This window comes from Mchenga conophoros, linkage group LG1, assembly GCF_057382185.1.
Source record: "Mchenga conophoros isolate Kocher_MC1m ecotype Shallow Benthic linkage group LG1, M_conophoros_male_GT1.1, whole genome shotgun sequence".
Classification (NCBI taxonomy): Eukaryota; Metazoa; Chordata; class Actinopteri; order Cichliformes; family Cichlidae; genus Mchenga; species Mchenga conophoros.
Genome location: NC_140526.1, coordinates 8,289,535 through 8,317,215, shown reverse-complemented (window position 1 = coordinate 8,317,215; position 27,681 = coordinate 8,289,535). Strand labels below are relative to the sequence as shown.

Below are 27,681 nucleotides of genomic sequence, written 5' to 3'. Positions count from 1 at the left end.
TAATTGGCTGCAGGCCTCACCTCCCACCATCCTTTGCCCCGGACTGATTTTTCCCCAGGGACACGGCCATCAGAAGCCTAGTGATTAATGGCACCAGAGGTCAGAGGTCGCTCTGGTGGGAAGTGCCGTGGCTGAGGGCCCCCGAACCACTACCCAACTCTTTCCTCCAACTTCCACCAAGAACACAAGAGCCACAGGGCTAGCCTTCAAACAACTCGACTTCAGACGATAACGGATGCAGATTATAAGGACAAAAATGCAAGAGGAATGTATTCGTGGAACAATATTTTGAGGAGTAAAAACAAATCATTATTCTTATATTTTATAATTAAGATGCTTTCCCGTAATGATTCAAGTGCGTTCAACTATGAAATATAAACTCCTCATCTAAAAAACTCACAATAACACAGTATCATATGAAATAAATAAAACAGTATCTAAAAATCATTTCAGAGGCTTGTGATCACTTCATAAGGAAATATGGCAGAAATAAACCAGATAAAGAAAAAAGAACCCATTTTGCCCTTTTGATGTATTATAATTATTGCTTAGAGAGAGAATAAAATGCATGACTTTGTATCTAAATGACCAAAAAAAAGGAACAAGTTCATTTTATCTGACCTCTGACCTATTTTTAGCAGGAAACAGCTGTTCACATTACAGGGTCTGTATAATAAATCAGTTGTGTGCCCCTGACGCCAGTAGTGGTAAATTAAATATTGCTGACTTCACTTGATGGGCATTTCTTTAAATAATTAAGTGACAGCCTGACAGCCTTACAGCGGACAACACACAGGAAATGAATTTTTTACTAAATGAACATTGACTGGTGTGAGGTTTCACTGTCATCTACAGTGAAGAAAGACAGGGAAAAGAGGAGGGAGAGGATTAAACACCACATCACATCACCTCATCGTTTTTGGTTTCTTTACCTCTTCCGATCAATTTAGAAATTCCTCGCAGGGATGATTAGATTTTTTTTATTTTTATTTTTAATATGACTTTAATATCTTGAAATTCCCCTTTGGAGGGAAGAAAGGAAGGGTGTAAGGAAGGAGAAAAGGAAGGGGGAGGTGTGGTAGCTAGCCAGCTGGAGAAAGACTGGATTACTGGATTCTTACTGCAGTAAGAAAGGTGTCAGCCAGCACAAACAGCCCCTGGCCTTGTAGCAGTGTCTGAACCCTTTTAGAGTGCCGCTGACCGAGACCTTTCTCCTCTTCCTCCTCGCTACCTCAAACACCACGTCTACACAGCAGATCAGACTAAACCAAAGTTATCTCTTGTTTCTTTTAACTTATGTTTCCTCATCTCAATTTAAGTACATTCACTGTTAGTTAAACAATAATACCAGAATATTTACTTCCTTGAGACTGCTCCGATCTTACTGATGATATTTTATACTCTGAAGTGCTGAGATGAAGTTTTTATGAATCCCTAATATGCTGCTTCTGATGTTTTCTGTGCATGTATATTAGATACTACTCTCAATAGAAAGAAATCCTTGTTCCCATCCATCTTGAAGGAATTTTGTCTGATGACATTGCATCTAAATACAGAAAAATATGTTTTCATTTTTAGAGAATACCAACACAGACCAGCCCAAACCCTTCATTAACCTGGGGCAGGGAGACACTGACAAGGGAGATAAGTGTCTGGGCTCCACATGCTGGGAGTTTACTTTATGTAGGCAGCCCCTGGCTGTTTAGTTTATGTTCATACTTCAGGCTAGAATATTGTCAGGACCCTGGTGTTCACTGGGGCATGTTTGTTTTATTTTTAATGCACGGCCAGGGACATAAAAGGTAAAAAAGCCTTGAGTGCATGGAATTTGCTATCTTTAGTCCAGACAGAGCCAAGCCTCACACGACGGACCAATTCATATCAAGTGTTAAGATATGTAGTGCCCTCCACCTAAGGGAAGTTAAATGTAACATTACACTATAGATGCATTGCTATTCTAAGCATGAAGCTAAAGCTGCAGCTGGCAGAGTCACATAAAAAGAGAGAGAGAGTCATCTAATAAAGTCTATATAATATAAGTCAGTCAATATACTCCTGTATCTCTGGCTGCAGAGGTTTCATTACTTTCATGTCAATAAAATGCAATTAATGTGAGGTGACAGGCAGACAAAGGAAAAAAAGAAAAGACAGGAAAAGCCAAGAAATGACTTATCTTCTGTCAACTGTATTTGACCGCTGCTGTGATAAGGAACACAAAAACCAAGAAAAACAAAGGCTTTCTATTGCTCTGTGAGGTTGAAGTCAAAATAAAGGACGCCACGTAGAATGAATTACACTGGAACAAGTTAAGCCACATTCATCCATCTACAGAGATAATGTGTGACAACATTATCAAGCCCGGCCACTGCATGATGTCACTATACCAACAACAGCACAGTAAAGAGATTAACCAATGTAAGGACTACATAAGGCACCATTATCAGCTTACAGACTTACACAAATAATAACATTTTCTCATATGATGAATTTAACATGTCCCTTTGTTGATGAAAAATTAAATAAAAGGTTAATAAATTCCTTTTTTTTTTTTTATTCAAAAGCCAGCAGATCCTCTCTCTTCCTTCATCCAGGTTTTCCTTTTACCTCAATAAAAAGAACAATACTTAAGGGGAAAAAGGCAAACACTCAGTGATGGATAATTCACTTGAAGCTATATTTGCTTAGAAAACAGGGAGAGGAGCTTCTTAGTAAGAATTATTACAGTGAGCAGGCAGCCAGTATATTAAAGGAGCTGTCTTCTGTGCACTGTCAACTGCTCTGGGATCGTGTAGAACATCGCAAAGCTGGCAAGTCTCCAGACAAAAGTCTGAAGCTGTAAATCTCAAAGGCTGCTGTTCACACACTGGGAAGTCTGTCAAGAATACACACAATGACACTATTAGAAACTGAATTTGACAATTTTTCAAGTGCAATTTGTCAAGAAATCTCTGCAACGATAAAGTGGACAAGATTTTATATGGTGTTTTAAGTATTGGTGGATTGACCTCCTTAATCTTATGACAGCTCTGTCAGTAAAGTATCTCAGAGGTGAGATGGATAGATGTACAGAAAGAAAGACAAAAAGAAAAGAAACATGACTCCTTCTCTGTGGGTCATGAAGATGGGTCACCTGTTGAAATAGAGGGGGAAGGGGATTGAAAAGGTTGGATGGCGCGAAAAGTGAGACGGCCTCTCCATTTGTAACTCAAGTCCCCTCGATTCCCAGAGACCAGGCAGATCAACTGACCAGACCCCAATCAACACCGGAGCCATCAGAGAGATGGATGAGTGGACGGGTGGATGGATGGATAAAAGTGGTGGTTGGGGTGTCTTATGCTGCAGGGTTATTCAAAGTCACTGGTATTTTTAAAATGTCTTGTACATCAGAAAGAGAGAAGGGAAACATACATTCAGCACATTTATCCCAGTCCAGAGAGAGAATATTTTGCTTGTTGATAAGTATATCAAGGGAAAACCTATTTATATAAAATGGGAAACGTTGTAGGACCATGTGTAGTATTTCTGCTTCCTTCAAAGTAAGCCCAAAGCAGTAAAGGAAAAACTCCTTCAAGGTTTAAAATAATAAGATTAGGCTATATTAAATTTAGACAAAGGTTAGGTATATATTTAAAGTCACTGATTGATCGGGACATCCTGACAGATGCTTTCTGTCCGTCTCCTATAAATTGTATTAAATGCATTAAATTCTGCTCTGCTTAGTGTTTGACAAAAAGTAAGATTATTGACTGACCAATGGTCAACAGATGTTTATGGATCCACCTACAAGTCCTTCAGGGTGTTTTTACTTATCACAGATCTGGTTAAGTTACTCCACCCAACAGCTTTTAATTGAAACTAAGCAAACATTGTCACAGGAATGCGTTTGAAAACATCTGTGGTCAGAGAGATTGTCAGGATGTTCTTTTAACAATTCTTTACCTTGTTGAAGTGCTTGAATGTTCTCTAACAACATTTATCATTACAGGCTGTATGTTTCCAGCCAAGCTGCAGGAACTACTGAAACCTGTTGTGCAACTCATGCATGAAATGTATTTACAATTTGTTCTGTTAAAGCTTGACGTTATTAAAATTGTGTGATGGTGTTTCCTTTTCTGTGACTTATAGCTATGACTGGATTAGAAAAAAATCTATGAGCATGGTACAGATACAGGGGCTAACAGCAGAAAACAGCAAGAGTGTTGCAGTGTGTGAGTGTTGGGAGGGAAAATGTTTGTTAACACATGTAGTAAAACTAATGATACAGGCCTGTCCTATGAGTTACTCTCACTTGGAAAAAAGATCAGTGAAAGCTGTTTTGTACACATATTTTTAGTCCTCAAAAGCAATTTATTATAGGTTAAAAATTAGTATGCATGATTGCTATTTACATGTTTGCCAAAACTGCTGGAACTCGTATTCAACAAGAGAATATAAAATGCCATGTTGCCTTTTTATATCCTAATGTCAAACTTTAAAACTAGGCCATATATCAAGGATAACTTCTGCTCTAAATCTCTGCCTAACTTGAAAATCAAGTGAGACTACAGTAACCGAGCAGACTGGCTGAAAACAAACATCTCTGATCGTCCAGTAAAAAGTGTAAAGAATGTATATGTGACAGCTACGAGAATACAGCTTGTTCTACGCATGAAAGGGGGGAGAAGGGGGTGGAGGTGTTTCACTGATTAAGCTGCTGAGGTGAGGCTTAAAATTTTCCACCCTTCAAATTCAACTGAAGCCAGGAAGAGTACGACAGTGAGGGGAAGGAGTACTATTTAGACCAAATAAAAAGAACACAGATAAAGCTTAAAAACAACAACTAGAGGAAGGAGGCCTGGAGACAAATAGAAAGAGGGGAAAATGCCATGGTGCAAACAGACACACAACAGCTATTTAGTAAGTACAATAGCCCCCCCAGGCTTCATAAAAGGACTGTTTTACATGCATTTTTGCACGTTACTTTATGGCTTCAGTTGAGGGCTATAAGTTCTAAGAACTGAAGGCAGTGTGATAGAGAAAACTTGGGTTTCGGGTCTTTCTGCTTTAACCTCCTAATACTCGAACTCTTCCACGGCATACATTTTTAATTTCTCTTTGATATTTGGGAATATTGGGACCCGATGAATGTAAAAACAAAGAATTACCAGAGTTTTTTTAACCTGATTTGTGCTTCTAAGAAAAATGAGAGCCACATATAAGGATATTCGTATAAAATTTCGACAGAACAGTGTCAGTATAATGTCCTCGTAACTGGATATCAGGCCCTTGTAGCGCAAAATGGAATATTTTGGTCTAAATAATCCAAAATGTGATGTTCACATATGTGGACGCCAGGTCCTAGGAGGTTAAAAAATACACAAGGGGAGAAAAGAAGTGGTGAGGTAGACAAACAGGACAGGACTACACACAAAACATTTTTTCCTCCTTTAGTTATCTTTAGTTGTAGTAACAAAAGTACTTCAGGTTTAAGAAAGGCCATCTTTTGAATTAAAACAGCATTTCACATGTTGTAACTCTGTTGGCTACAGATGCCTGGGTCTGACTATTCCACAGTGGACATAAATAAAACTTTTGGCTATGGACACCTGGGTTCTGCAGGATATCCTGAGACCAAAATACGCCTGGCCAACACTGGTGACAAGTCACTAGTCAAACTAGTTTTTGCTGGATTAAGGAGTACACATGAGGCAGTGATGACTTTACTGATGCACTGAGGGGGCCCTCTGTCCCATAAAGCAAGCTTTATAACACAGCTAACTGCTTCAATCAATGACCACCCGGATTGACGGATAAAGCCATCAGCTGATGAGCACCATTTGAGGCCGAGCACCGCTGATCAATACCGGAGACATCAAATGCTATAAGCCTGGGAGAAAGGGGAATCTGTTCACGCACATAAGGGGGTTGTTGGGGGTTGTGCACTCATCTTGCAAATTTTACCTCTTGTCAATGCTAATTACTTTTGACTTCTAAGATCCATGAGAGTGGGTCATATGTTTACCTTTCAGGGTCTTAGCTGATGCTAATGCAGAGTGACTGAAAATGAAATCAACATCAGAAAAAAGCTTTCATTTGTAAGTAACATACAAGTGCAATAAAACCCTTTTAGTGAATTCTCGATAAAGGTTATTTGTTAATTTAGGGCTTAAAACTCTACAATTTATTTTTCCTTTTGGAGTCAACGATACAAAAGAAAGTAAACCACTAGAAAACTGATGATGACACACTGTATACTGCAACACTGAAAATTTTATTTTAAGCCTAACTGCAAATGATGATAACTCATCTCACACTCATATATCACCACTTGTTAAGTAACCACTGGCTTTATGTAATCATGTACCCCAAACAATAAACCACATCAACTAAAGCGCCACTGGCAAAGAGACAACAGCACTTGTGTGTTTCATGTCCATTTCTTCCCTCAAATCAAACGTCTTGTTTTCCATTAGGCACTCAGACCTCTGCTGCTGTGTGGCTTATGGAGCAAGGCTGCAAAGCTGCAGTGGAAGTGAGCTCAGGGCTATTGTACGGGTGTAGGGCTCCTCTGGGGGCTGTAATGCATTTCATACCATCCATCACAAGGGTGTGGAGGCCAGGAAACATTGCTTTAAGAGCACACACAGGACACAGATGGAGAAGCAAGACATGCAGATATACAGATAGCAGAGGCTTAGGGAATTTGCCGATCACAGGAGAATTCTGTGCGCAGAAAGCTTTACGATGGAACCACAAACCCCATTTTGATTGCCTAAAGATTAAATATATTTTATATGAAACAGCACAATGAAGTAAACAAGTTTCCAATGAACACAAATACAAAATTAAAAGCATACATATATTTACAGAAAAGCTTGATTTGGCACAATATTATTAATGTGCTTATGAATCAACTTACACAAATCATTTGTAATTATTGAAATCTCTTACTTTTAACTTTGCGTTTCTTTAACTTAATTTACAATATACACTGCGGCCTACTTCCTTTAAGCAGGAATATACATACTACATTTTAAGTTCCTGTATTGCATACATTGTTTGAGGAACAGATTTCTTGCTGTTTCACTTTCAGCCACAGTTTTCTGAATTTCTTTCTTCAAACCGTTACTATTTTATTCAACTTGTATCACAAGTCGTGTTATTTTTTCCATTCAATAACATCCTCTACCCTATTACTTTCCCATTTCCCATAAGAGCATTCACTTGTAAGTATTTTTCAGTGAGTGCAAAACAAGATGGGTGAATGGACAGAGCAGCCAGCCAGTATTATTTTTACCCTGACCGATGACCTCACTGGGAAGCATGAATCTGTTTGAGGGCCTGCACTTGTCCTCTTGCCTGGTCATATGACCATGGCGATTTAGGGTCTCAAATCCCAGTACAGTACGGTTGTAATTAAAGATGGACAGCACAGTGGCAATCTAGGGCTGTGGAATAGTCTGGCCACAGAACAGAGGAAATAACAGGGGGTGGAAGTAATTGGGGGCTGGGATGAAGAAACACAGAGAGGAAAGGACACAAAGAGTAGCCTTAGTTGGAAAGAAAGAAGCAAAAACAAAAAAAAATAAAAAGTCACAAGATTTTAATCTAAGCTTCCCACAATAAACCATCCCACACGCAAAACATCAGGAAAACTACTATTTCCTTTTGTTTTGAAGGAAATGGATAACCACTCTAGATGCTTGTGCCCTTAAGGCTGGGCTGTAATTTGGCAGGGGATGGGTGGGGTTTGCCCAAACCAAAGACAATCTCAACCCTCAAATGTATCAGGGCAGTTACCACCAAATCTTTGATGAAAAATGCATGGGAGGATGTGACCAAAAGGCAGAGTTTCATCTCTTCTTTTGGAAAATGATTAGAAAGCGGTGGTTGGAATCTATGTATCATTTGGGTTTCCACCCTATGCTGAGAGAAGGGCCCCTTTACTACCAGTTCTAATCTTCTTGTACAGTTCCCTCATTATCTTTCAGTCTGATTGGTAACCTCAGTCAGTTTCAGACCACTGGCAAAGTGCTTTGAAAGGGAAATCAAAGAACACTGCGTTCTCCCATACAAGCTGCCTGATGTCTCCTTTAACCTCTCCTCAGTAACCCTGGCACCCCGTCTGCACTCGGCTCTTACTTCCATGTTGGCCACATTCATCCCTCATCCTTTCTTTTGTCTTTTTCACAGACATCAGACATGTGACAGTCACATGTCTGATGTCTATCAGGGTTACCATATCTAAAAGACTTGCCTCCACTTATTTAGAGATCATTAATCATTGTGCGTAGGACAGGAGGCCCCTTAATCCAGCCAGTCCTTCCTTCCCTCGGTCTCACCAAGCAAGCAGGCCACAGTGCGGCCCTCCAACCCTATCCCCCATGGTGTTATCAAGTTTCAGCGGTTGTAACTGTAGCACAATAAACAGAGAGGGGAGGAGAATTCAGTGGGTGCAAAGGAAGAGGACGGGAATGAAAAGAGAGGACATAATGTCATTTCTTCTTTCTATTTTATTGGTGGATTCTGTGTAAAACATGCTTCACAGGCTTTAAGGAGAAGATCTGTCATGATTCAGATTATAACTGTAATAGGAAAACAAGGTTATCACAAAATTATGAATGAAAACTTTTACATCTACAGCCTTTTACCTGCCAAATCAATTAGCAGGATTCTAGTTCTGCCCCTACACCTCACCACCGCCACCACCACCTGAAAAAAAAAATCCTTTTAACTATAACCCAACACTTCATCTGAAATGGACAAATATGCTCACAAAACCTTGGACTTTGTTGTTAAACCAACCAGGTGCTGCCACTTTCCAGAAGTTGTGGGGTGTTAACTAAAGGAAAACGAGTCCATATCACAGAGCCAGAGAATGTTCCTATTGTGGTGTGGTGTTTGTACAGAGGGGCTGCCTGTTACGAGGGCCAGTGTGAGGCTGACCAGGGGAGTAATATAATGCATACGTGGATCCCCCAGAGCCCATTCATGCTGTAATTGGTGCGGACAGAGCACTCGGTCTCTGGGTTACAGTTGGGGAACTTCCTCTAATGTCCTGCTGGGAGGCCACTGTTCCCACACCACAAATACTTCAAATAAAATCCATCTAAACCTTGGAGCGAAAAATGCTGTGCTTTGTAAAAGGTAATACAAAGGCATGTTTAACATTTGTTTTTTAGTCAAAAAGAAATTGAGTGTAAAGGAATATGCAAATAATGCTACGTCACTAAATTGCTGACTTGCTCTGTTTTGATCAAAATCCCTTTAGTGCCATTTTTCTGTCTCCTGCAGCAAATTCTGGGAGCTTCAAAGGAACAAACACTGCTCTCCTCGTGCAATTCACTGTGGAGCTACAGCTAAATAAGAACCCTTCATTTCATTCTATAAATCTTCCCCTAGCCACAACATCAGGACTATAATTTAATCACACAGACAAGTCCTGCTTACCACTTTATTACTATTAACAGAGCTAAATCTGGGATTTTCCTCTAAAATAACTCTAAAGCTGTGATAGCACAGCATGTGGTCCCTCTTAAGCTGAAGCTACACTTCCAATTAAGAGTGTCACACTGAGATGGATCTTGATCTCTGACCACGATGTGTGTGGTTTTCTGGTGAGAGGAGAACGAGTAAAACACTTCGTGGGGCGGGGCAGGGGTTCTCGACTGGTGACTTCACTGAACAGGAGCCTCTCTCTCTCTCCCTCTCTGGCTCTGTCCATCACAGCTCGTGGCCATTAATCATCTCAAGTGGACAGCACTGACAGGCAGTTGGCTGCATCACTCTCTGAGTTTCTTCCCTTTTTTTTTTTTCTTCATCGAGCAACTGTTGCCTCATTTACTGCCTGCTCCCCCACCTTCTCAAAAGCCCACCTCCTGGTCCAAACCCCCATCCCCAATGACAAAGCGGTCGAGTGTCAAACCAAAACAAACAATCACCCATATGCTTAATCGAAACCTTTGAGGTGGTTAAAAGCATCAAGCCACCGCCAAGCTTTCTTTGCAGCAATTGGGGGTGAGACAGGAAAACCTGTAATGGATGTAATGAACAGTGATGTCACCGTAACTCATCTTGGCTAATATCCTCCACCCGCGCTCTTTCTATGTGAGCAGCCCTAGTGCATTTACATGTACATGTCAGGCCATTAGCTAATGTTTCTACCTGGAGCAAATGACTAATATATACATGAGGGTCTCCAGCTGAATGAGGCTGAGCTCCTTACAAGCAACAAATAGCACAGAGGTCAGTGGTGAAAGCTGGCTGGGTTCAGTAATGGATGTAACAAATATTCCTCTGACCCTACAGTGGTCATCTGTGACAAAAAGAGGCGGGGGGTTGTATGTGTGTCTTCTGTCATGTCTGTGATTCAAAGCCCATCAATGGGTTCCCTTTACACTCAGACTCTATTTAGGACAGCTGGTAAAATTCCTCAAGCATTAACGCACAGACACGCACACACACAAACACATGTGCCTGTTTTTAAGCAGCAGAGGCAGGAAATGCGAATCCCTCGTAAGTTTTCCTTCCGCCGTTTGCTTCCCTCTCAGGGCTCAGAGGCCCCACGCCAAGGTGGGAAAAGCACTTCACCATTTGTCTCACTCTCGCCAGAGTTTCCACTGGATTTAACTTAACCTCACACTCTGCCTCATTTTTCAGAGTCCACTTGTAATCTCATTCAATTTAAGAGGTATTTTCCCTTTGCTACGCCCTTCTTAGAAAGTCTCAAATAATGACATTGCATTTAAAGAAAAAAAACAAAACAGGCTTCCTAAGTGCTCTTTAATTACAAAAAATGGACTGCAATAATCTTGACAACATATCTATGAAATGAAATGGAGGGAGGAGCCAATGCACAGAAATTAGAGGGTAGCGTGAGCTTAGAGAGGCTTGCTCTTCATCTCATTTACTCTTGGCACTGAGTGTAAAAGAAATCCAGCCAAGCAATGCCCTATGATTAAGACTCCGGCTTGAGGGACAGCATAGGTCAGCCAAGTGGCTCCTGACTTAAGGGAGGGGTGAAGACGGCACTCTAGTCTAGCTGAAATTATACCCTCTCTTGTACAATGGTTTCATCAAGTCTCTAATGTCATATCCTGCATCTATATTTAAAGCACTGTGCAGCCATGGATATTTAGATTTCAACTTTGCACTTGTAACTGTAAAATAAAACTATTCAAATAAATAATACTTTTTAATCTCACAATATCTTTCCTTTGTCTTTTCAGTATCTTTCTCTTGTAGATGAGCACTCTGGAAATTTAGTGATAACTGCAACAACTAGCACTGACTCTTGGACTCAATATTGATCACCTGTATTAATGTTGACATGGGAACCTGAAACGCGTAAGCCGATTCCAGTTACACTCACGATAATTCTCTTTGGAAATGTAATTCAGTTAAACAAGTTAAACACTAAAGAGTTACCAGGACTGTGCTTTGTCCTAATTTACTTTATGGCAATATAATTTACAAGTTACATGTTAATTTGTTTGTTTTAAATCAGTGTTATTATTCACTCAATGTTTGTGCTGACTCGTTTCAAACTGCATGAAAAATAATGTGACACTGTAATCAGCTAGTTATCTGCTGTCAGGTGGCGATTTAGTCAGCTTGATGGATTTCTCCATCTGACCAGCGTGAGTAAAGGGTCAGGCAGCCACTCCCAGCGTCTGCCACTGGACAGAGATGCTAACAGGGCCTTGACAGATCCCGTCCCTCCCTCTCCTACTCGGCTTAATTCATCACCCACCAAACAAGACCTAACCAGTCTCTCAGAAGCTGCTGCTCTCGTGCACCTTAGTGGGTAAACACACATATGCAAGTACATACACATAGGTGTCGATGCACACGGGCCCATTTACCCAAAAAAATAATAATTGCACAAAGTGATCATCTGTCAGTCCGACAAAACAAACTATGCATCAAATAAAGTTTCACTCATGTACGGTACCGACCACTGAAGCCTGTAGCAAAACATATTGAAGTGAACCACACACACACACACACACACACACACACACACACACTCACAGATTATCATCACCTATCACAGCCTGCCAAAACATAATGTGAAGTATGCACCACTGTAATAACATTGTGATTCACCTTGGGAGGTATTGCTCAAGCAGTGTAATTTGCTTTGCAATAGGTTTGTCTGATAAAAGCCTAAGTGCATTAGCAGCCCTGGTCAGACAGGTCTCGTAAGCAGTGTCAAAGCAGCACAAAGTCAGCTGATCCATGAAGCCTGCTGGCCAACTAAGCTAGGCCACTGCCAGATCCACTTGACTCTGATGCTACACAAACACAGGATCAGCTGAGGCAGATCTTACCTGCTGATACCTTAAGGCCTTTATGCTTGAGAGGGGAACTAATGAAGTATTTCTCAGCCAGTGTGTGAGTTGTTTAGTGGCAAAACATGTTTCACTGGCATCAGACAAGGAGTTACATTCTGTATGTACTTTCATCCTCGTTGATTTTGTATGGCTTCTAGCAATTGTATGAAGAAGTAATCTATTTGTGCTGCAGGTGTGACATTGCTCAATCAACACTGAAATTCCTGGTGCTCTCTAAAAAAAGAAATTAACTTTAGTAACACATCTGTGGCAATTCCCATAGAGTCACACTGAAAGTTAAAGTTTAAAGCACCCTACATGTTTTGAGAGTAGGAATGCAACAATATAATAATTTCCATCTCAGAAAATATTATAACTTTGAAGTATAATGATGATAACTTGTAGTCTTCCTTAAAGTCTAAAAGTTATCTAGGTCCCGAATAAACCTCCAATTCAATGCTCCATCCAGTACATGCCAAGCCACAGGATCTGATATTAGTAAAATAATATTTTTGTATGCTTACCTCTTTTTTGCATGAAGGCAAAGAGATCATCCAAAAACTCTTTTCTTTTTGGGTCATTATCAAGCTCATACAGCTGTAAAGAAAAATAGAAAGTTATTAGGGTACTGTTTGCTAAAAGTAGAGCTGTGTGGCTGCTCAGCCACAGTGTCTACTCAATTCAATTTTATATATAGCACCAAATCACAACAACAGTCGCCTCAAAGTGCTTAAGTATACAGTTTATTGTCCAGTGCTTAATCCTGAATGTCTGTATTTTCTCTACTGCTCTTTTTAATGTTAGACTGTATGATGATAGTTCATAATAGCATTGCAAAACGTTGTAATTGCACCATTGTTATGACTCATATACTCTATACATAATGTTTGTCTGGAAGACATTTGTTCTTTTTTCTCCCTGAAATGTTCTTTTTAGAACACATGCTTTCATCTCACTTAACCACAAAACATACATGTCAGCAGCTAACTGTTATCTTTGAGGTGTGCACAGATGAATCTTTCAGGCTTCGACACTTTTAGTTCTTTGAAGCTGGCTTAGAGTTTCAGGAACACATAGATCCTGCATTTTTATAGTTCTGCAATTGTATAATACTTCAAAAGGTTGACCTATATACATGTCCCACATGTGCTACTGAAATGAGAATGTATGTTATCACATAACTGTCATAAAGGGCTCCTTTTGCTACTTTTGTAACAAAACTTTTGGGATTTTATTTGTTTTTTTCCTTGATTTTGTTTTTCACCTTAGCAAAGTCTCTGGAGGCCTCTCCTCTTCCTCTGCTGCTGTCAGCCTCATCTGCCCATCCTGCACTGCCATTCTGCAACAAATGAGAGTAAATACAGATGAGGTCAGTAAAAAAACGAAACAAACAAATAAGCAGGTTTTCACACATCAGCTCTGGATAACTTTAGGTAATTCAAGTTTTGACACAAAACAGGAGACAGTCTGCTTCAGATGCATTCTAACTACTGAAATATACAAATTACTGAAAATACTACTGAAAATGCTCCATTTGGGTGAGTTGGGAAGTTGGCTGCGTAGAGCAAACTTAGAAATTAGCTGCACTAATTTCAGGTGGGCAGAAGTAGGTAATGTGTGATTTGACAATCCCAAATAGGCACATTGTTAACTGCATCTCCACTGGGAAATTTCGACAAAATGTTAAGGCTCCAGTCTGTGGGTCCTGAATCGGCTGAGGAGACGACCCTCTCTGTGTTGGACTCAAACCCTTGCCAAGGAGTCCATAACATAAAGAACTTTGCCGTAAATGTGAATGCTTCCCATTGAACCCACATTCTTCCAGTTTAACATTTGTTTAATCAAGCAAAAACATATACTGCAACACTAATGTATATACAAATTTATTATTTTTAGAAAACTGACTCATTTCCATGAAAAAAAAATGTATTCATCTGTTGTTACACCAAACATTTATTAAGTTAAGCCTGAATTCCCTTCAAATAGTTTGCAACAAGCTTTAAAAGTGGCGCATTCGCTAAGCTAGATAGGACAAAGTACAATCTGCAATACACACTTATCAAAACAAATATATACTCAAAGACTAAGGGTGCATAGTCCAGGGGTTGAAGTAGTAACCTCTGGAGTTATGGTACCTCTGAGCCCCTAAATCCCCCCTCCCCCTTCATCCTCAAACATCTCCATTTGACCTAAACCATCTGCATCTGGGCCTGCCCTGCCCCCAACAATGTCTTCCGACCCAGCTGGATACAAGGGCCCCCCCATCCTTCAATCTTAACGCAGCTGTGACGGGTGGCCAAGTTCATGGAGTGTAGATGGCAGTCAGGAGGGGCCAGAGAAGGGTGGGCTGGTCAGCAGCCTTGGCGCCCACACATACACACACACACACACACGTACACTCACACACACATACACACAAACGCAAAAGCTGATCAAGGCTATGTGTATGTTTGTGAGTGCAGGAAGGGGGGGCCAATGGCCCCACAAGACGGGAAGGAAGGAAAATAAGGGCAGAAAGGGGTGCACGGTATGTGCCGACCAGGAATGTCTCCTAAAGACAAAACCTATAAAAGCATCAGGAATCAAAACAAGATCCGTTTGGAGGGGGACGTTAATAGCTGCAGCCTGGAGTCTAGTTTCAACCAGGAGCCCATTGGTCAGTGGCAATTACAGGGCCTGAAACAAGAGCCAGGGGGGCAAAGGTTGTCAAGGCCCCTGAGAGCAAGTCATTTTCACCCTCTCACTCTCAGTATGTGTAACGGTTGTCAACAATTGCTCCCTATACAAATACCATCAGCCATCAAGTTGAAAACCTACTGCAAATGGTGGGTTTCAAGGCAAAAGCATGAAGACAAAATGAGACATCTGCTATTTAGAAGGGCAAACATGGTCTGCACCACACCACAAGCACAAACTATCCAATGCTGCAATGCTGTTAACAGGGGCAATGACGACATGTGATAAAATGTTTTCTTTTCCTTGAGCAACCATAAAAGGGTTTGTTCGAAAATGCTTCCCCTGTGTAAAAAACGTATAGTTCTAAAGTTCAATGTTCAAAACTTAAAAAAAAAAAAAAAAAAAATCAACACTACGTTATCCTACTGGACTTCACAGACTGTGAAGTGTTGTATTGAAAATGTGTGCACAACAAAACCTTTTTCATCATCAAAAACAGCTTCCTATATTATACAATCTCTTATATGTGATCCAGATTAACATATCATGTAAAAGTAAACATAAGTTATGGTACATCTGAAGGGCCTATAGACCTTTGCTCACAATTGACCACGTCTGTTAAACTTTAACCATTATAAATGATTATAAGGGAAGATAATTCACATTGCAGCCATATGTAGTTCTACATGGTTAGGAAAAAACTGCTGGCAGCACCTTTTATACAAACAGGATGTTCCCCATTCTGTGACCCCGAGTTCAATATTTCAAGATCAAGATGGTTACGTTTCTGCACTGAGAGGACACAAAGTGTTTGTTTATTGATTCATAGTCCAAAAATTCTTACTATTTAACAGGTGCTCTTATTCAAAGTAAATTATTTTGGGACTTGCAACATTACAATTAGCTCCCAGTTCATCAGTGTTAGATGTTAAAACAAAAGAAGCAGACTGTAGCGTATGGGTTGCAGGCACGCATACAAACATCACACTTCCCTGAGTGACACTTGTGTCATGGGAGTGCAGGGGTCAAGGTGTTCCTGATGTTAGCCTGGAACAAAGGTCTAAAGTGACAGAACACCAGTGTCCAGTCAATGAAAGGCTTACTGCTATATCCTCACTTGTGAGTACATCTAGTCCCATATCTAAAAGACGAATATAATAATATTAAAGAAAATGCTTTCCACAGTTGACATACTTTTTCTAATCTTTCAGACAATACAACAAGAGGCACCAGATCTTCTATTACTTTGTCTAATTATCTATTCCTCGTTCAGTGAAAGGAGTAACATCTAATATCTAAGAATTTACTAAAGATGTATTTGCAGACCAGTGGTTATTAACATTTCATTCCCACCTAGTTGCCCACACATATACCTTCTCTATGCCTTAGGCCTATTATTCTCACCGCATTGTTCATGTTGCGTGCAAACAGCGACAACAGTGTCGCTTTGTACCATTTATACCAGCGCTGAGGGTGTCAGTACTCTCTGCAGTGTTCTCCTGAATAACCATTGTCAGCAAAAACAAAAACTCCACATCAAAACCTCCACAACAAGAGGTACAGGAAGAGAAGACGTCAAAACCAGAAACAACGAAACAGAAATTATTTCCAGAAAGTCTCATCTCTCTGTACAACAGTATTAATTTCATGGATCAATAATTTTCTGCATATTTTCATCTAATAACTTTTTTTCTGACGAAAGCGAGACAATAACTAAATAAAAACTAATGCAAGAGGATGATAAATACGATGAAATGTACTGGCATTTTCATCAGCAAATAAAAACAAGATGAAAATGCGATTCAATGATCAAATCAGAACTAATTAAGTTGTGTAAAAAGGCAGGAGGAGTTTTGAGGTGATCCAATCAGAAGTAATCTCCTTGTGCAGTAAGGTTAGATGCGCACATTTGAGCTGCTGCCGCAAAGACAGGTAGTGAGGGGGGAGCTCGCATGCTCTCAGTTTCTCATGAAAACGTGACAAAATTTCAAGAATGTCAAGATTTGGGAGGAAGAGAAGAGTAGACACATGGACACGTTCAACATTTGATGTCAAGGAAAATAAGACGCTTTGTAAAACGCGTGGAACAACTCTCCCTGGAAAAAACATGGCAAACTTTTACACTTGAGACTTTAGTGAGCTGAATCAACTTTGGATTTAGTCTGTGATAATCTTATGATAATTAGGCTTATTTCTGACTAAATATCAGAATAAATGTCTAAATTATGACTAAAACTAAATGGCATTTTAGTCAAAAGACTGACTGAAACTAAAACAAAATTTGCTGTCAAAATGAAAACCGCTGTACATCTGAATCTCTGAGCTTCTGTACTGAAATATCCTTAAAATGGCAGCAAAACTAGTCACTGTTTAAGCAAGGTTTCAAAAACTGAGGTGCGTACGAGCGGCCAAAAACACACCAAAGTGCAGCTTATGCCAGTTGATGTAAATTTAACTTTTTGTGGTGTTGTTTATGAGGCTGAGAACAACGAGCATAAAGGGTAATTACAGTTTCACTGTTGTAAACAAAGGTGAAAGATGAGGAGAAATGTAATAATGTGACTACTTTAAAGTTTATATGTTGTTGTTTTTTGTTTTTAATTTAAAAACACACAATACAAGCACACATTTAAAACCGACACAAACACACACATTAGACTACTGCAACTGTGGAGTGCTTTCCTGCTCTAAACCACGACCTTCAGTTTTTCCTCTTCAGCTGCAATAAAGGAAAAGTAGAGTGGCTGATGTGATAAAGAGCAGATGGTGGCCAAGATAAAAACAGTTAACTGCAAACTAACATGTGATGAAACAGACAACGACTTTAAAAGGTATTATCAGTTACTTCAACTAGACATCTTAACCAAAGCCACAACAACTAACTGCCTTCCTGCTAAAATGAAATGTCTGCACCACTTTGCTGGATCAATGTTGATGTTTTTACAATACTTTTTTGGTCTTTAAACCAACAACTTCAAAGTAGAGGCGAAATAAGATATCAGTTTTTGGCTGACGGATAACCATTTCCACATATATTGTCCAATATGTCTGCATATTAATATTTTTTCCATTTTGTCACCAGATTATATTACAGAAGATAAGCACTGATGATATTATAAACTGTCTTCTCACATAATGTATCCATCAGAGTAGCTTTGACTCTAATCTACAGTGATGAATGAAGTGAAAAAAGAATGAAGGAAACTACTCTTAACTAGGGATGAATGTGGCATGCTGAACAGAAGCCTAAATGTTGCTTCCCTCACTAGTTTTCAACAGAAAATTTCTTCTTTCTATCTGAGCCAGGAAGCTGTAAACAAGCAAGGCGGAAAGTAAGACAGTTCACAGCCATAGAAACAGCATAGCTCATCAGCACTTTGAAAATGAACAGTTGTACCCAGCGTCAGAATCAGCAAGCATACAAGCAAGAAAAAGAAAAAGAAAATAGTAAGGAAAAGAAAGCTACTTCTTGAAGAATGTGATTAATGGTTTGAAATGATTGAAATGATTAACACTATTAAATTAGTCATTGGAAATATTCTAACCCTCAGTGATGCCTGCAGCACACAAACGTACATAGTGACACTCCCCTGTTTTCATGTTAGGTTCCTAATTATTTAAACATTATTGGAAAATGTATTAAAATGTGACATAACAAAAAATGGAAAATAGTGTCACACTATCTTTTTGTATATGGTAAAAAAAAAAAAATCAATAGCTGGATATTTTACTCCCTAAAAATGAGTGCCGAGCTCAGGCTCTACTATGACAGATTCCCTATAATTAAGTCTTAGAGTGTAAATTCAGCTGCCACTTGTAAGAATGTGAATACGTTCAGATGGCTCTATAGAAGACCCTCTGCTTCTTCAGTTGGGTCAAAAAAAAGCACAGTAAGATGGAAGCGATTAACCCTGAATAGACATGTTGGCTCTTGAATTGAGACCTTGGTCAGCTGAGGAATGTTAACACTATGTTGTTGTTGTTTTAAATGCTAGAGTGGATAGTGAAATGTTGGAAACACTCCTTACGATAAGTCGATTCATACCCTACATCACTTTCAGTGCTCAACCCAGAAAGCAGTTCTTAAAGAAAGCGATTCCCACACCCTGCTTATATTTATGGCAGTCATATACAAGGCCTGGCTTGTCTGATATAATTTGTAATTGCTTCAATGAACTGCTGGAAACATGTGTCTTTACATTAGCACCTATACTTCAAGTAACTTTTTTAGTGCAGTATAGATTCTAGACAGTTTTTACATTTTGAACATATGGCCAGAGTATATTTATGTGAGCTAATATTTCAATTAGGGTCAAATGATATTATATATCTTTTCCAGGTATGGCACGTGTATGTGTGTGAGTCTATGCATTTGTACTAGTTACACATGCGGATGTCTATACGTGTGTGTGTGTGTGTGTGTTGGGTGGAAGATAAACAGAAGCCTTCATATGTTTAAACAGCCTGTGTTCTCTCGCCGTTTCTCACATGCTCTTAGCAGGTTTACTGGACAGGCTGTGGGTGGCCTAATCACATTACGGCCATACGTGACTGACTGGCACAGCGCCAAATCAGGGATAAGAATAAGGTAGATGACCATTAGTGTGCAGGAGTTTGTCATCCCACAGGGGGATGAAGGAAAATCTGTGCACACGTTGACATACAGATCACACCTCTGTGCCTGGACAAGTTCTCCCCATAGAAATCGTTTCTAAATGGGGGCCAAAGCTTCCCAGAGATGATGAACATTTTCATAGATTGACTTTAAAGACTTTGTAGCACACAGGTGAATAAAAACCAGGCTCCACTATAAAGCTAAAGCTAATATTTAATTATGCAGTTTTTGTTAAATCATCTCAGTAAAAAGAAAGAAAGAAAAAGGTAGGCACTGACAGAGATAGCGTTAATCTGCTGGTCCTTGAGTAAAACATGCAATTTTGGCAAAAAATAAAATAAAAATGCAGACAAATGCAGTGTGCATTTGTGCAACATTACTGCCACACATTTCAGTGCACAACCTTTAACAAGCCGACATTCTTTGAATCACCCTGCACTGGACAAACAACACAGCACGCACTCATACTTGAATGTTGGTGAATAGCTTGGAGGTAATTCTACTCAGCCATTATAGAAAGATGTCTGAGGAAGAGCCACCATTTTAGTGAGGCCAGGCATGCCGGAACAAGAAGGGTTAATGGCTGCTGCTTGGGGAGAGGGGGATGGATGGCATTGATTGCTCAGGATGTTGACAGCACTTCTCCAATTTGATAGCGGTGCTGTTATTAGATGAAGAGGCTTGCTCTTAATAAAAGCATCATGTGATTTGCCTTCACTCCTGATGAAGGCAGATGGAGGAGACTCAAATACCAACCACTCAGCTTAGAAAATAATCACTTTTCAACTAGTTGGGAATTGTTTTAAGATATTAAAAGCAGCTGGGAGGAAAAATAGACTAAGAAAACTTCCACATTTGTTTTTTAAAACAGATTAGCATCCATTTGAATAGCCTGTAAGCAGTACTGCACCTGAAGGAAGTAGGTCGTTTTCATACTATAGATAACAGGTTGATGACTGTTGGGATGGGAGTAAAAGCAAGCTCATCTAAAGCATGGAGTACAAAATAGTTGTTGTTCTGCAGACTGCAAGAGTGACCCTGTAGACTAAACAAAGGCTAATGACAAGAGGCGCATGTCTGTGCCATATTAGAACCCTGTTAGCCCTGAGACATACCCATAACCCCCGTCTTCCTTATTCACGCACCGTTACAGCCCTGTGTCGCACCCTACACAGCTGAACATTGCAAACCAAGTCCCCTGGGCCGCAGCCATTGAACAGGCAGTCCAAATCAATAGCCCTGGATGTGCAAACACAGGGAAGTCCCCAGCCCCCTCCGGACGCAATCTCACAGCATAAGTCAATACTCATCATCCTCAGTCATCTACCGCCAAGCCAGAGAGACTGAGACGAGGGCAAGATCACTGCTCCCAGAGTTAACCTTCCTCTGCACCTTCATCAACACAACCTTACTTTAAGTAACACGGCACAGGTTTTCAAAGAGGACCCTCATCAAATTGCTGTTTTACTAAAATAAACAATGTAAGGCAGCCACACCTAACCTCAATGAAAACAAAATACATGCTCATACAAGCAAAATCCCTATAGCAACCGCAGGCACTAAATGAAGGGCAACAGAAAGTTCAGTGCGAGCTCTGCCAGAACAGATAGGAGGGAGGTTGGCTTTAAATTCACCAACATTCCTGTACACCAGAAACAGGATCTCACAATAACAGGAGAGCCCCTCTCATCCCACAGGTACTCTTAACATCTCATTCCCGGACTAATCTTTTTTAGCCAAATTGCTGCCTGTCAAAACAGTTCAGCAAAGAAAATCTTTTAAACAGACACGGCAGCAGTAATTTAATCACAATCAAGGCCTCCAGCACATATCTGGATTGCAGCCAACAATAGTGATAAATGGGAAGTACCCACGAAAGAGGCTACAGGCCTGCTTTGTTGTTAAACCTGATTTTTTGGATAGTTGACTGAAATGGCCAGTAATATTATTCATTGTCTGCTATTAAAAAGCTGGTAACAATGCAACGTGCAGATCTGAAATAAGTAAATACAAGCACGTGTTTATATTTCTGTAATAAACTGGACATGAGAATAAAGAAGATTACATTTACAGTTGTTTATTTTCTCCCAAATAAGATGACAATTGCTGATGTCTATTTGTAGTATCACAACAGTTTTGTTTTGCACAGTGTCCCAAAACAAAAATAGTCACAAAGAGCTTTAAATTTATTTTTGAAAGATTTATTTATTTATTCTATCGGTGTCAAAAAGGCAAACAAACTAAAAAAAAAAAAGTATGTTGATAACTGGTGCATCCCTAGTTTTCTACATTTACTAGAGAATAAAAGCCTAGCCATCAATTAGCCCATCTGCCAATTTGCCTTCACGATCTCAAAGAAAGTGAATGTGCTTCCTCTCAGCATGGCAGTAATAACGAACAATGTCGGGGGCAGACATCTCTAATCCTAATCAAATAATTGGGGTCTTGATCCCTCTGTAGGACTCCAGGAATCATTTATTGGGGCACTGTCTATCAGGAGGGGGTGGAGGGCGAGTGGTGGGTGCATGGGAAGTTGAGCTGAGTGGATGGCGTCCTTTATCTCCTAATTACTGAAAATAATCTCATGGTGAGCTGGTCATACACCACCGCCAACAAAGGGCTAATCGTGATCCCATGTGCGACAAGATGTAAGTAAATCTCACTGCCACTCGGGAACATATGGTAAAATTCTTGCTTACGGCCAGATCCACTCCTTACTCTGTGCTCTCATTAAGAATTATTATGGAGCATAAAAAAGGTCACAAATCACATGAGAGCAGACCGGCAGCAGAGAACAGGACCCAGGGGCGTGCCTGCCTCTGAGTGTCCAGTCATGTTTGAGAGATTTCTGGCTTTTAAGGGAACAGACAAAGTGGCGGGGACAAGGGGCTAAACGTCCAGGGGCAGAACGTGTTGCTACCTGCCCTGGCCTCAGCGGTGCTGCACCTTTGAATAAGCCACTGAAAAACAGGCCTTCAGGCAAGACCACCCCTCCCTCCATTAATCACTCCAATTACAAAGCTGAAAAAGAGAAACAGAGAAAAAGAAAGGTGTGGGGGGTGAAAGGTAATGGATAGAAAGACAAAGATAGACAGGTAGTCAGGCACACAGATGGGAAAAACAAACGTCCAGATGGATCGATGCATTTGTACAATTTTAAAGCCAGAGAGTGTGAGAAAGTGGCTGCACTCGAACCAAAAAAGATAGACATGAGGAGAGAGGTGAATCTCCCTATTTAGTCCTTGGGTAAACATGTCTGTTGGTGACCAGCAGGTCTGGTTTGCCAAATAAACTGCATTTGTTCAGCTCCAGCCCTTTCACCAAGACACCACATTCCACAGGCAGAGGCCCCATCCCCCATCACATAGCTGGCCCCTCTCGCTGCCTCACACAAATGCAACGTTTGTAGGGTGGTGTGGCCAGAAGTTCACACTCATTGGTTCAAAGACCCTTTCACAGGCAAACATTTTAGTCAATCACATACAGTACTTCATACTTTAACTCCTTACCATAGTGTTTATAATTAAAACTTAACTTTAAGGTAAAACATTGGCCCCTTGGTGCCTATCCCCTTTGCTTCCTCTATCATACTTGATAGATATTAGATTATATGACAATGACACAAGAGTATGAAGATTCTCGAAGAGCTTGAAAGCTAATGGCTGGATAATAAATGTATATTTTGACTCCACGTGTCACTGGCGACTCTTTAAGCGAGAAGCCATAGCACTGCATTGAGGCTAAAGGAGCTATTAGCTACTACTTCTAGGTTAAAAGCTTTGGTTAAAAATACCTTGCATATCTCACATCTTTCAAAGAGCAAGCATCCACTTCACCCCCACGTTAATGGCAGCTGGAGACATCACACACACCTGATAGGCCTTTATAGACATTTTCATTATACTGACAGTGGCAGGAACTTGATATAGTCACAATCAAGTAAAAAACCTTCACGTCACATTTAATTACATGTGAAATGACAAAGGTCGCAATGCCTGCAGTCAGATGGGTAAATTACTTCTTTGTCAGGCTTATAACAGTGGGGCAGATACGGGCTGGGGGTAGGCGCGCTATCTGAGACGCTAATGTTATGACTGCCTCTCTGAATTTGCACTATCAAATGTTAAAACCATAAGCCCAATTCACAGCTTTATGTAGAGTCTAATCGATAGGATGTGATCGCTCTCTTCCGAACCAAAGGGATCTGTTTCCTCTCAGCTAGCGTTAAGTGTGCAGGGGCATTCCACCGCTGACAGGCCAGCACCCCCTGGGGATCGGGGCCGAGATGTTGCAATCGTCACGCATCTGGAGCTCATCTCCACAGCCCGTCAATATGCTACATCTTTACTGGGTGCAGAGAATAGCTGAAACGACCAAAACCTTGAAACGAACAAACACTAAAACTCACAGTAACTGTGGAAACTACCAAATCAAAACTAAAAAAAAATCAAAGTGTCTGTTGACAGTTTAATAATGAGAAAGCTATCTTTGTAACAAAACATACTCTTCCAGAAATGCCATTTCGTGGTTGTTCATTGGGATCAATTGTGCTTTGCAGAATACTGCAAATACCTATAGAATAATGTTGTTCACACTTCTTGATCAACCAGATTCTTACTTGTCATTACTCAGTCACCATTTATACATTAAGATATAGTGGAAATGGCTTGAACTTATAACCATAATGGTTCTACAAAGCACTTGAAACTATTTCTTATTCAACAAATCACACGAAGACACACCCAAAGCAGACGAGCATCTATGCAAGTCATTGGCAGGCCATCGGGATCAAACAGCTTAACTTGCATTTAGCCACACCTGCTTCCACATACATTTAGCATATGCATTGATGAGCCATAACATTAAGACAACTGTCAATGTCAAGTTAATAATCAGTTCTTGAAGTTGATGGTTTGGCAGCAGGGAAATGAATAAGTGCATGGATCTCAGGGTGGCAATGGACTGACAACCAGTTAGAGCATCTCCAAAAAGACAGATGTTGTTACCTGTCTGCAATAATTAGCAGCTACCAAAAGTGGCAAGTAAATGAATGACAACAACTGATTCCATCATCAGCACACTAGGCCTCTTAAAACATGGAGTGAAATGGGTGGTCTTTGTGGCCCACTCCCACAGAAGATCACATGGATGAAAACCTTAATACTAGCGAAGAGCTTCAAAACACTGTAAAAAAGCTTGCATCGCAATCTCCTGTCCACCACTTAAAAGTACCCGCAATAGACATGTTGGCATTAGAACAGGATAATGGAGTAATGGTAGACATACACCGCTTGAACATGAACATGTTATTCTCTAACCGCACTGGCTACTTTGAGCAGGATAATGCACCCATTCACATTTGTGTTCAGGAATGGACTAAGGAATATCACAAAGAGGTGTTGACTTGGTGTCTTGATCTCTTGAAAAAACAAGTTCAATCCATGGAGGCTCCAATTCCCAACTTAGGGCTAAAAGGATCTCTGACTGTCATCATGTCTGATACCAAAGGACACCTCTAGACATAGAGTCTGTACCTTCACAGGTCAGAGCAGTTTGGGCAGCATGAGGGGACCTACATAATTTTGTTGTTGTTGTTGTTGTTTGTTTGTTTGTTTTTAGTTGTACCAGAATATATAGAGCAATGAAAAAGTATTTGCTACCTTCCTGATTTATTTTCTTTTAGTTTTTTGCACATTTGTTACACTTCCATGTTTCTAATCATTAAACACATTTTTAATACTAGATACAGATAACCTGAAAAAAGCTGTTTTATTTGAGAATTTCATTTATTAAGGCCATGTGTGAAAAAATACACCTAGAACTAAACTTCCCTAACACAGTAATTGGTTGTGCCGTCCATGAAAGCCAACATCGCAATCAAGCAACTGCAATAATTTGCAGTGTGTTTTTCACATCACTGTGGAGGAGTTTTAGCCAATTCTTGTTTGCAGAATTGTTTTAATTAATCCATATTAGAAGATTTTCGAGCATGAACAACCTATTTGAGATCGGGACAAAGCATCTTAATCTGATGTGAGCCTGGACATAGGTCACTCGAAAAGCTTAATTTTAGCCATTCAGGGGTGCGCTTGCTAGTGTGTTTCGGATCGCTGTCCTACTACATAATGTGTATCATCTCTGTCTAATATTACAATTTTTTTATGATCTGAAAATTTCAATTCGACAAATATGCTAAAGACTAAGAAATAAGGAAAGGGGCAAATACTTTTTCACAGCACTGTACATATCTTACAAAACTGAGTTTAGAAAAAGGTCCTGTGCAAGTTCATTTTTTTTTCTGCACAGGCTGGTATAAAGGGAAATTTGGCATGCAAGTATTGTGCTTAGTCTATCTAAATATTTAAATCTGAGCCAAAATTTTTATTTGCTTTTTATACTAAAAATAGATGTAAATGTATTTAGGCAAACATGTGCAAATAGAGAGTTTACACGGCTTAAAAACTGTGTGTTTTGTAAACTATGCGTTTCCCCTCCCACTGCCTTCTGCAGGACCACCTGCCCACACCAAGGTAGGCAATCTATAGATGAAGAACTGAAACCTTGCTCTACATTTAGACAGCAGTAGCTTCATCTCTCAAATGGATGGGGAGTAATGATAATCGCCTTGAGGCAACTTTTCTTGTGATCTGGCATGATACAAACAAAACTGAATTGAACTTAAATAATATATAAGTATTTAAATATTAATTATTATATTTATATTTATACCTAAAGATGACTAATATTGACCGATTTAAAAACAGAAAACCCCCACCTCCTCGCAGCTTCAACCTCAACACCAAAAGCTCGAGACACTTTGGAAAATATTTGGTCACTTACTACAGTGGTGTTCAGCTTAAAGTATACATAACTGCAGATTAAATACAGCTTGAAAGACATGATAAATAAATACATAAATTTAAAAAAAACCAAAAAAAAAAAAAAAAAACAGTGCAGTTTTTATATTGAAATCAATTAACATTTTGCCAGTGCCTCAAATATATGAAAAAGAAAAGCATGCTAAACTTTCACAAACATCATTGTTGCACTTTCATTTTCTATCTATGCGCACCCACTTAAAGTATGCATTCACAACAGCTTATTTCCAAATTCTAAATGAGAAACTTAAATTACTGTCTGCAAATATTACATTTCACTTCATATTTTAATCCTTTTGGAATTTATGAACGTCTGCCTCCACACATCCTTATTTTACTGAAAGCACAGGGCCTCTTTAGGTTTTCTAATCACATTTATTTAGGGCAGGAAAAACCTGAGTTGTCTTTGTTTGACCAGATGGCTGCCTAATTAGGCTGGCTCCACTGGGGGTTGGGGGGACTCCCAAATCTGTGACAAACATTATTGAAAAAAGTCCCATGTTTATGCTTGTCTTTTTTAGAAAAAGAGCTTCTTCGGAAAAGATCAATGCCTGGGCACTGACAGCAGTATACATTATATTTTGACTAATAATTGAACTCAACAGAAAATCTCCATACATTACAGGCTGAGAAGAAACTGAACAATGGAGGTGTAGTTTTCTTGTGTTTCTTAAAGCCACTACACGTATTTCTTATAATAATGTGGGTGCAGTGAAGCCCCTGCTGTTACTAATTCTAATTTTCTGTGCTACTCTTTAATCATTTACTACCGTGGCTTTTGAAATTATCGACTTAAGTTGATGTGGTCCATAGTTCCATTCACAGAGCGATTGTCTATTAACCAGATCGACTGCAGGTCAGAGCCTGGTGGGTTTTTTGGCAACTGATATAATTCAGTATAAGCAATTCATTGGTGAATCTAACAATATATATGCTGCTGACATTAATCTACAATCTCTACAATAATGAAAGCTTGAAGTTTCATTACGCTTCTTAAAATATACTATCAGTTTCTTTTTTGATTATTTAGTTTTGTACAAGATACTAGGGCTGTTCGATATAACGATATATATCGGATGACGATATAAAAACGTCTATCGTTTCATTTTCCACTATCGTTTGTTACATGTTTACAAAATAAACTCTTTACGGCGATATTTTTTTCATCGTTTTGATGGTCACTGTAGTGGCTATATTC

The 27,681-nt window shown here is 39.7% G+C and overlaps 1 protein-coding gene across 1 annotated transcript in view; it reads right to left on the bottom strand.

The window, feature by feature from the left end:
* Positions 1–27,681, bottom strand: part of LOC146582860 (AT-rich interactive domain-containing protein 3B) — a 59,571-nt gene that overhangs the window by 16,371 nt on the left and 15,519 nt on the right. Inside the window, exons 3-4 of the mRNA XM_085245699.1 lie at positions 13,579–13,653; positions 12,839–12,911 (exon numbers count right to left, since the gene is read on the bottom strand). Of these exons, the coding sequence (XP_085101825.1) occupies positions 12,839–12,911; positions 13,579–13,653 (148 nt within the window). The remainder of the gene's footprint in view (positions 1–12,838; positions 12,912–13,578; positions 13,654–27,681) is intronic.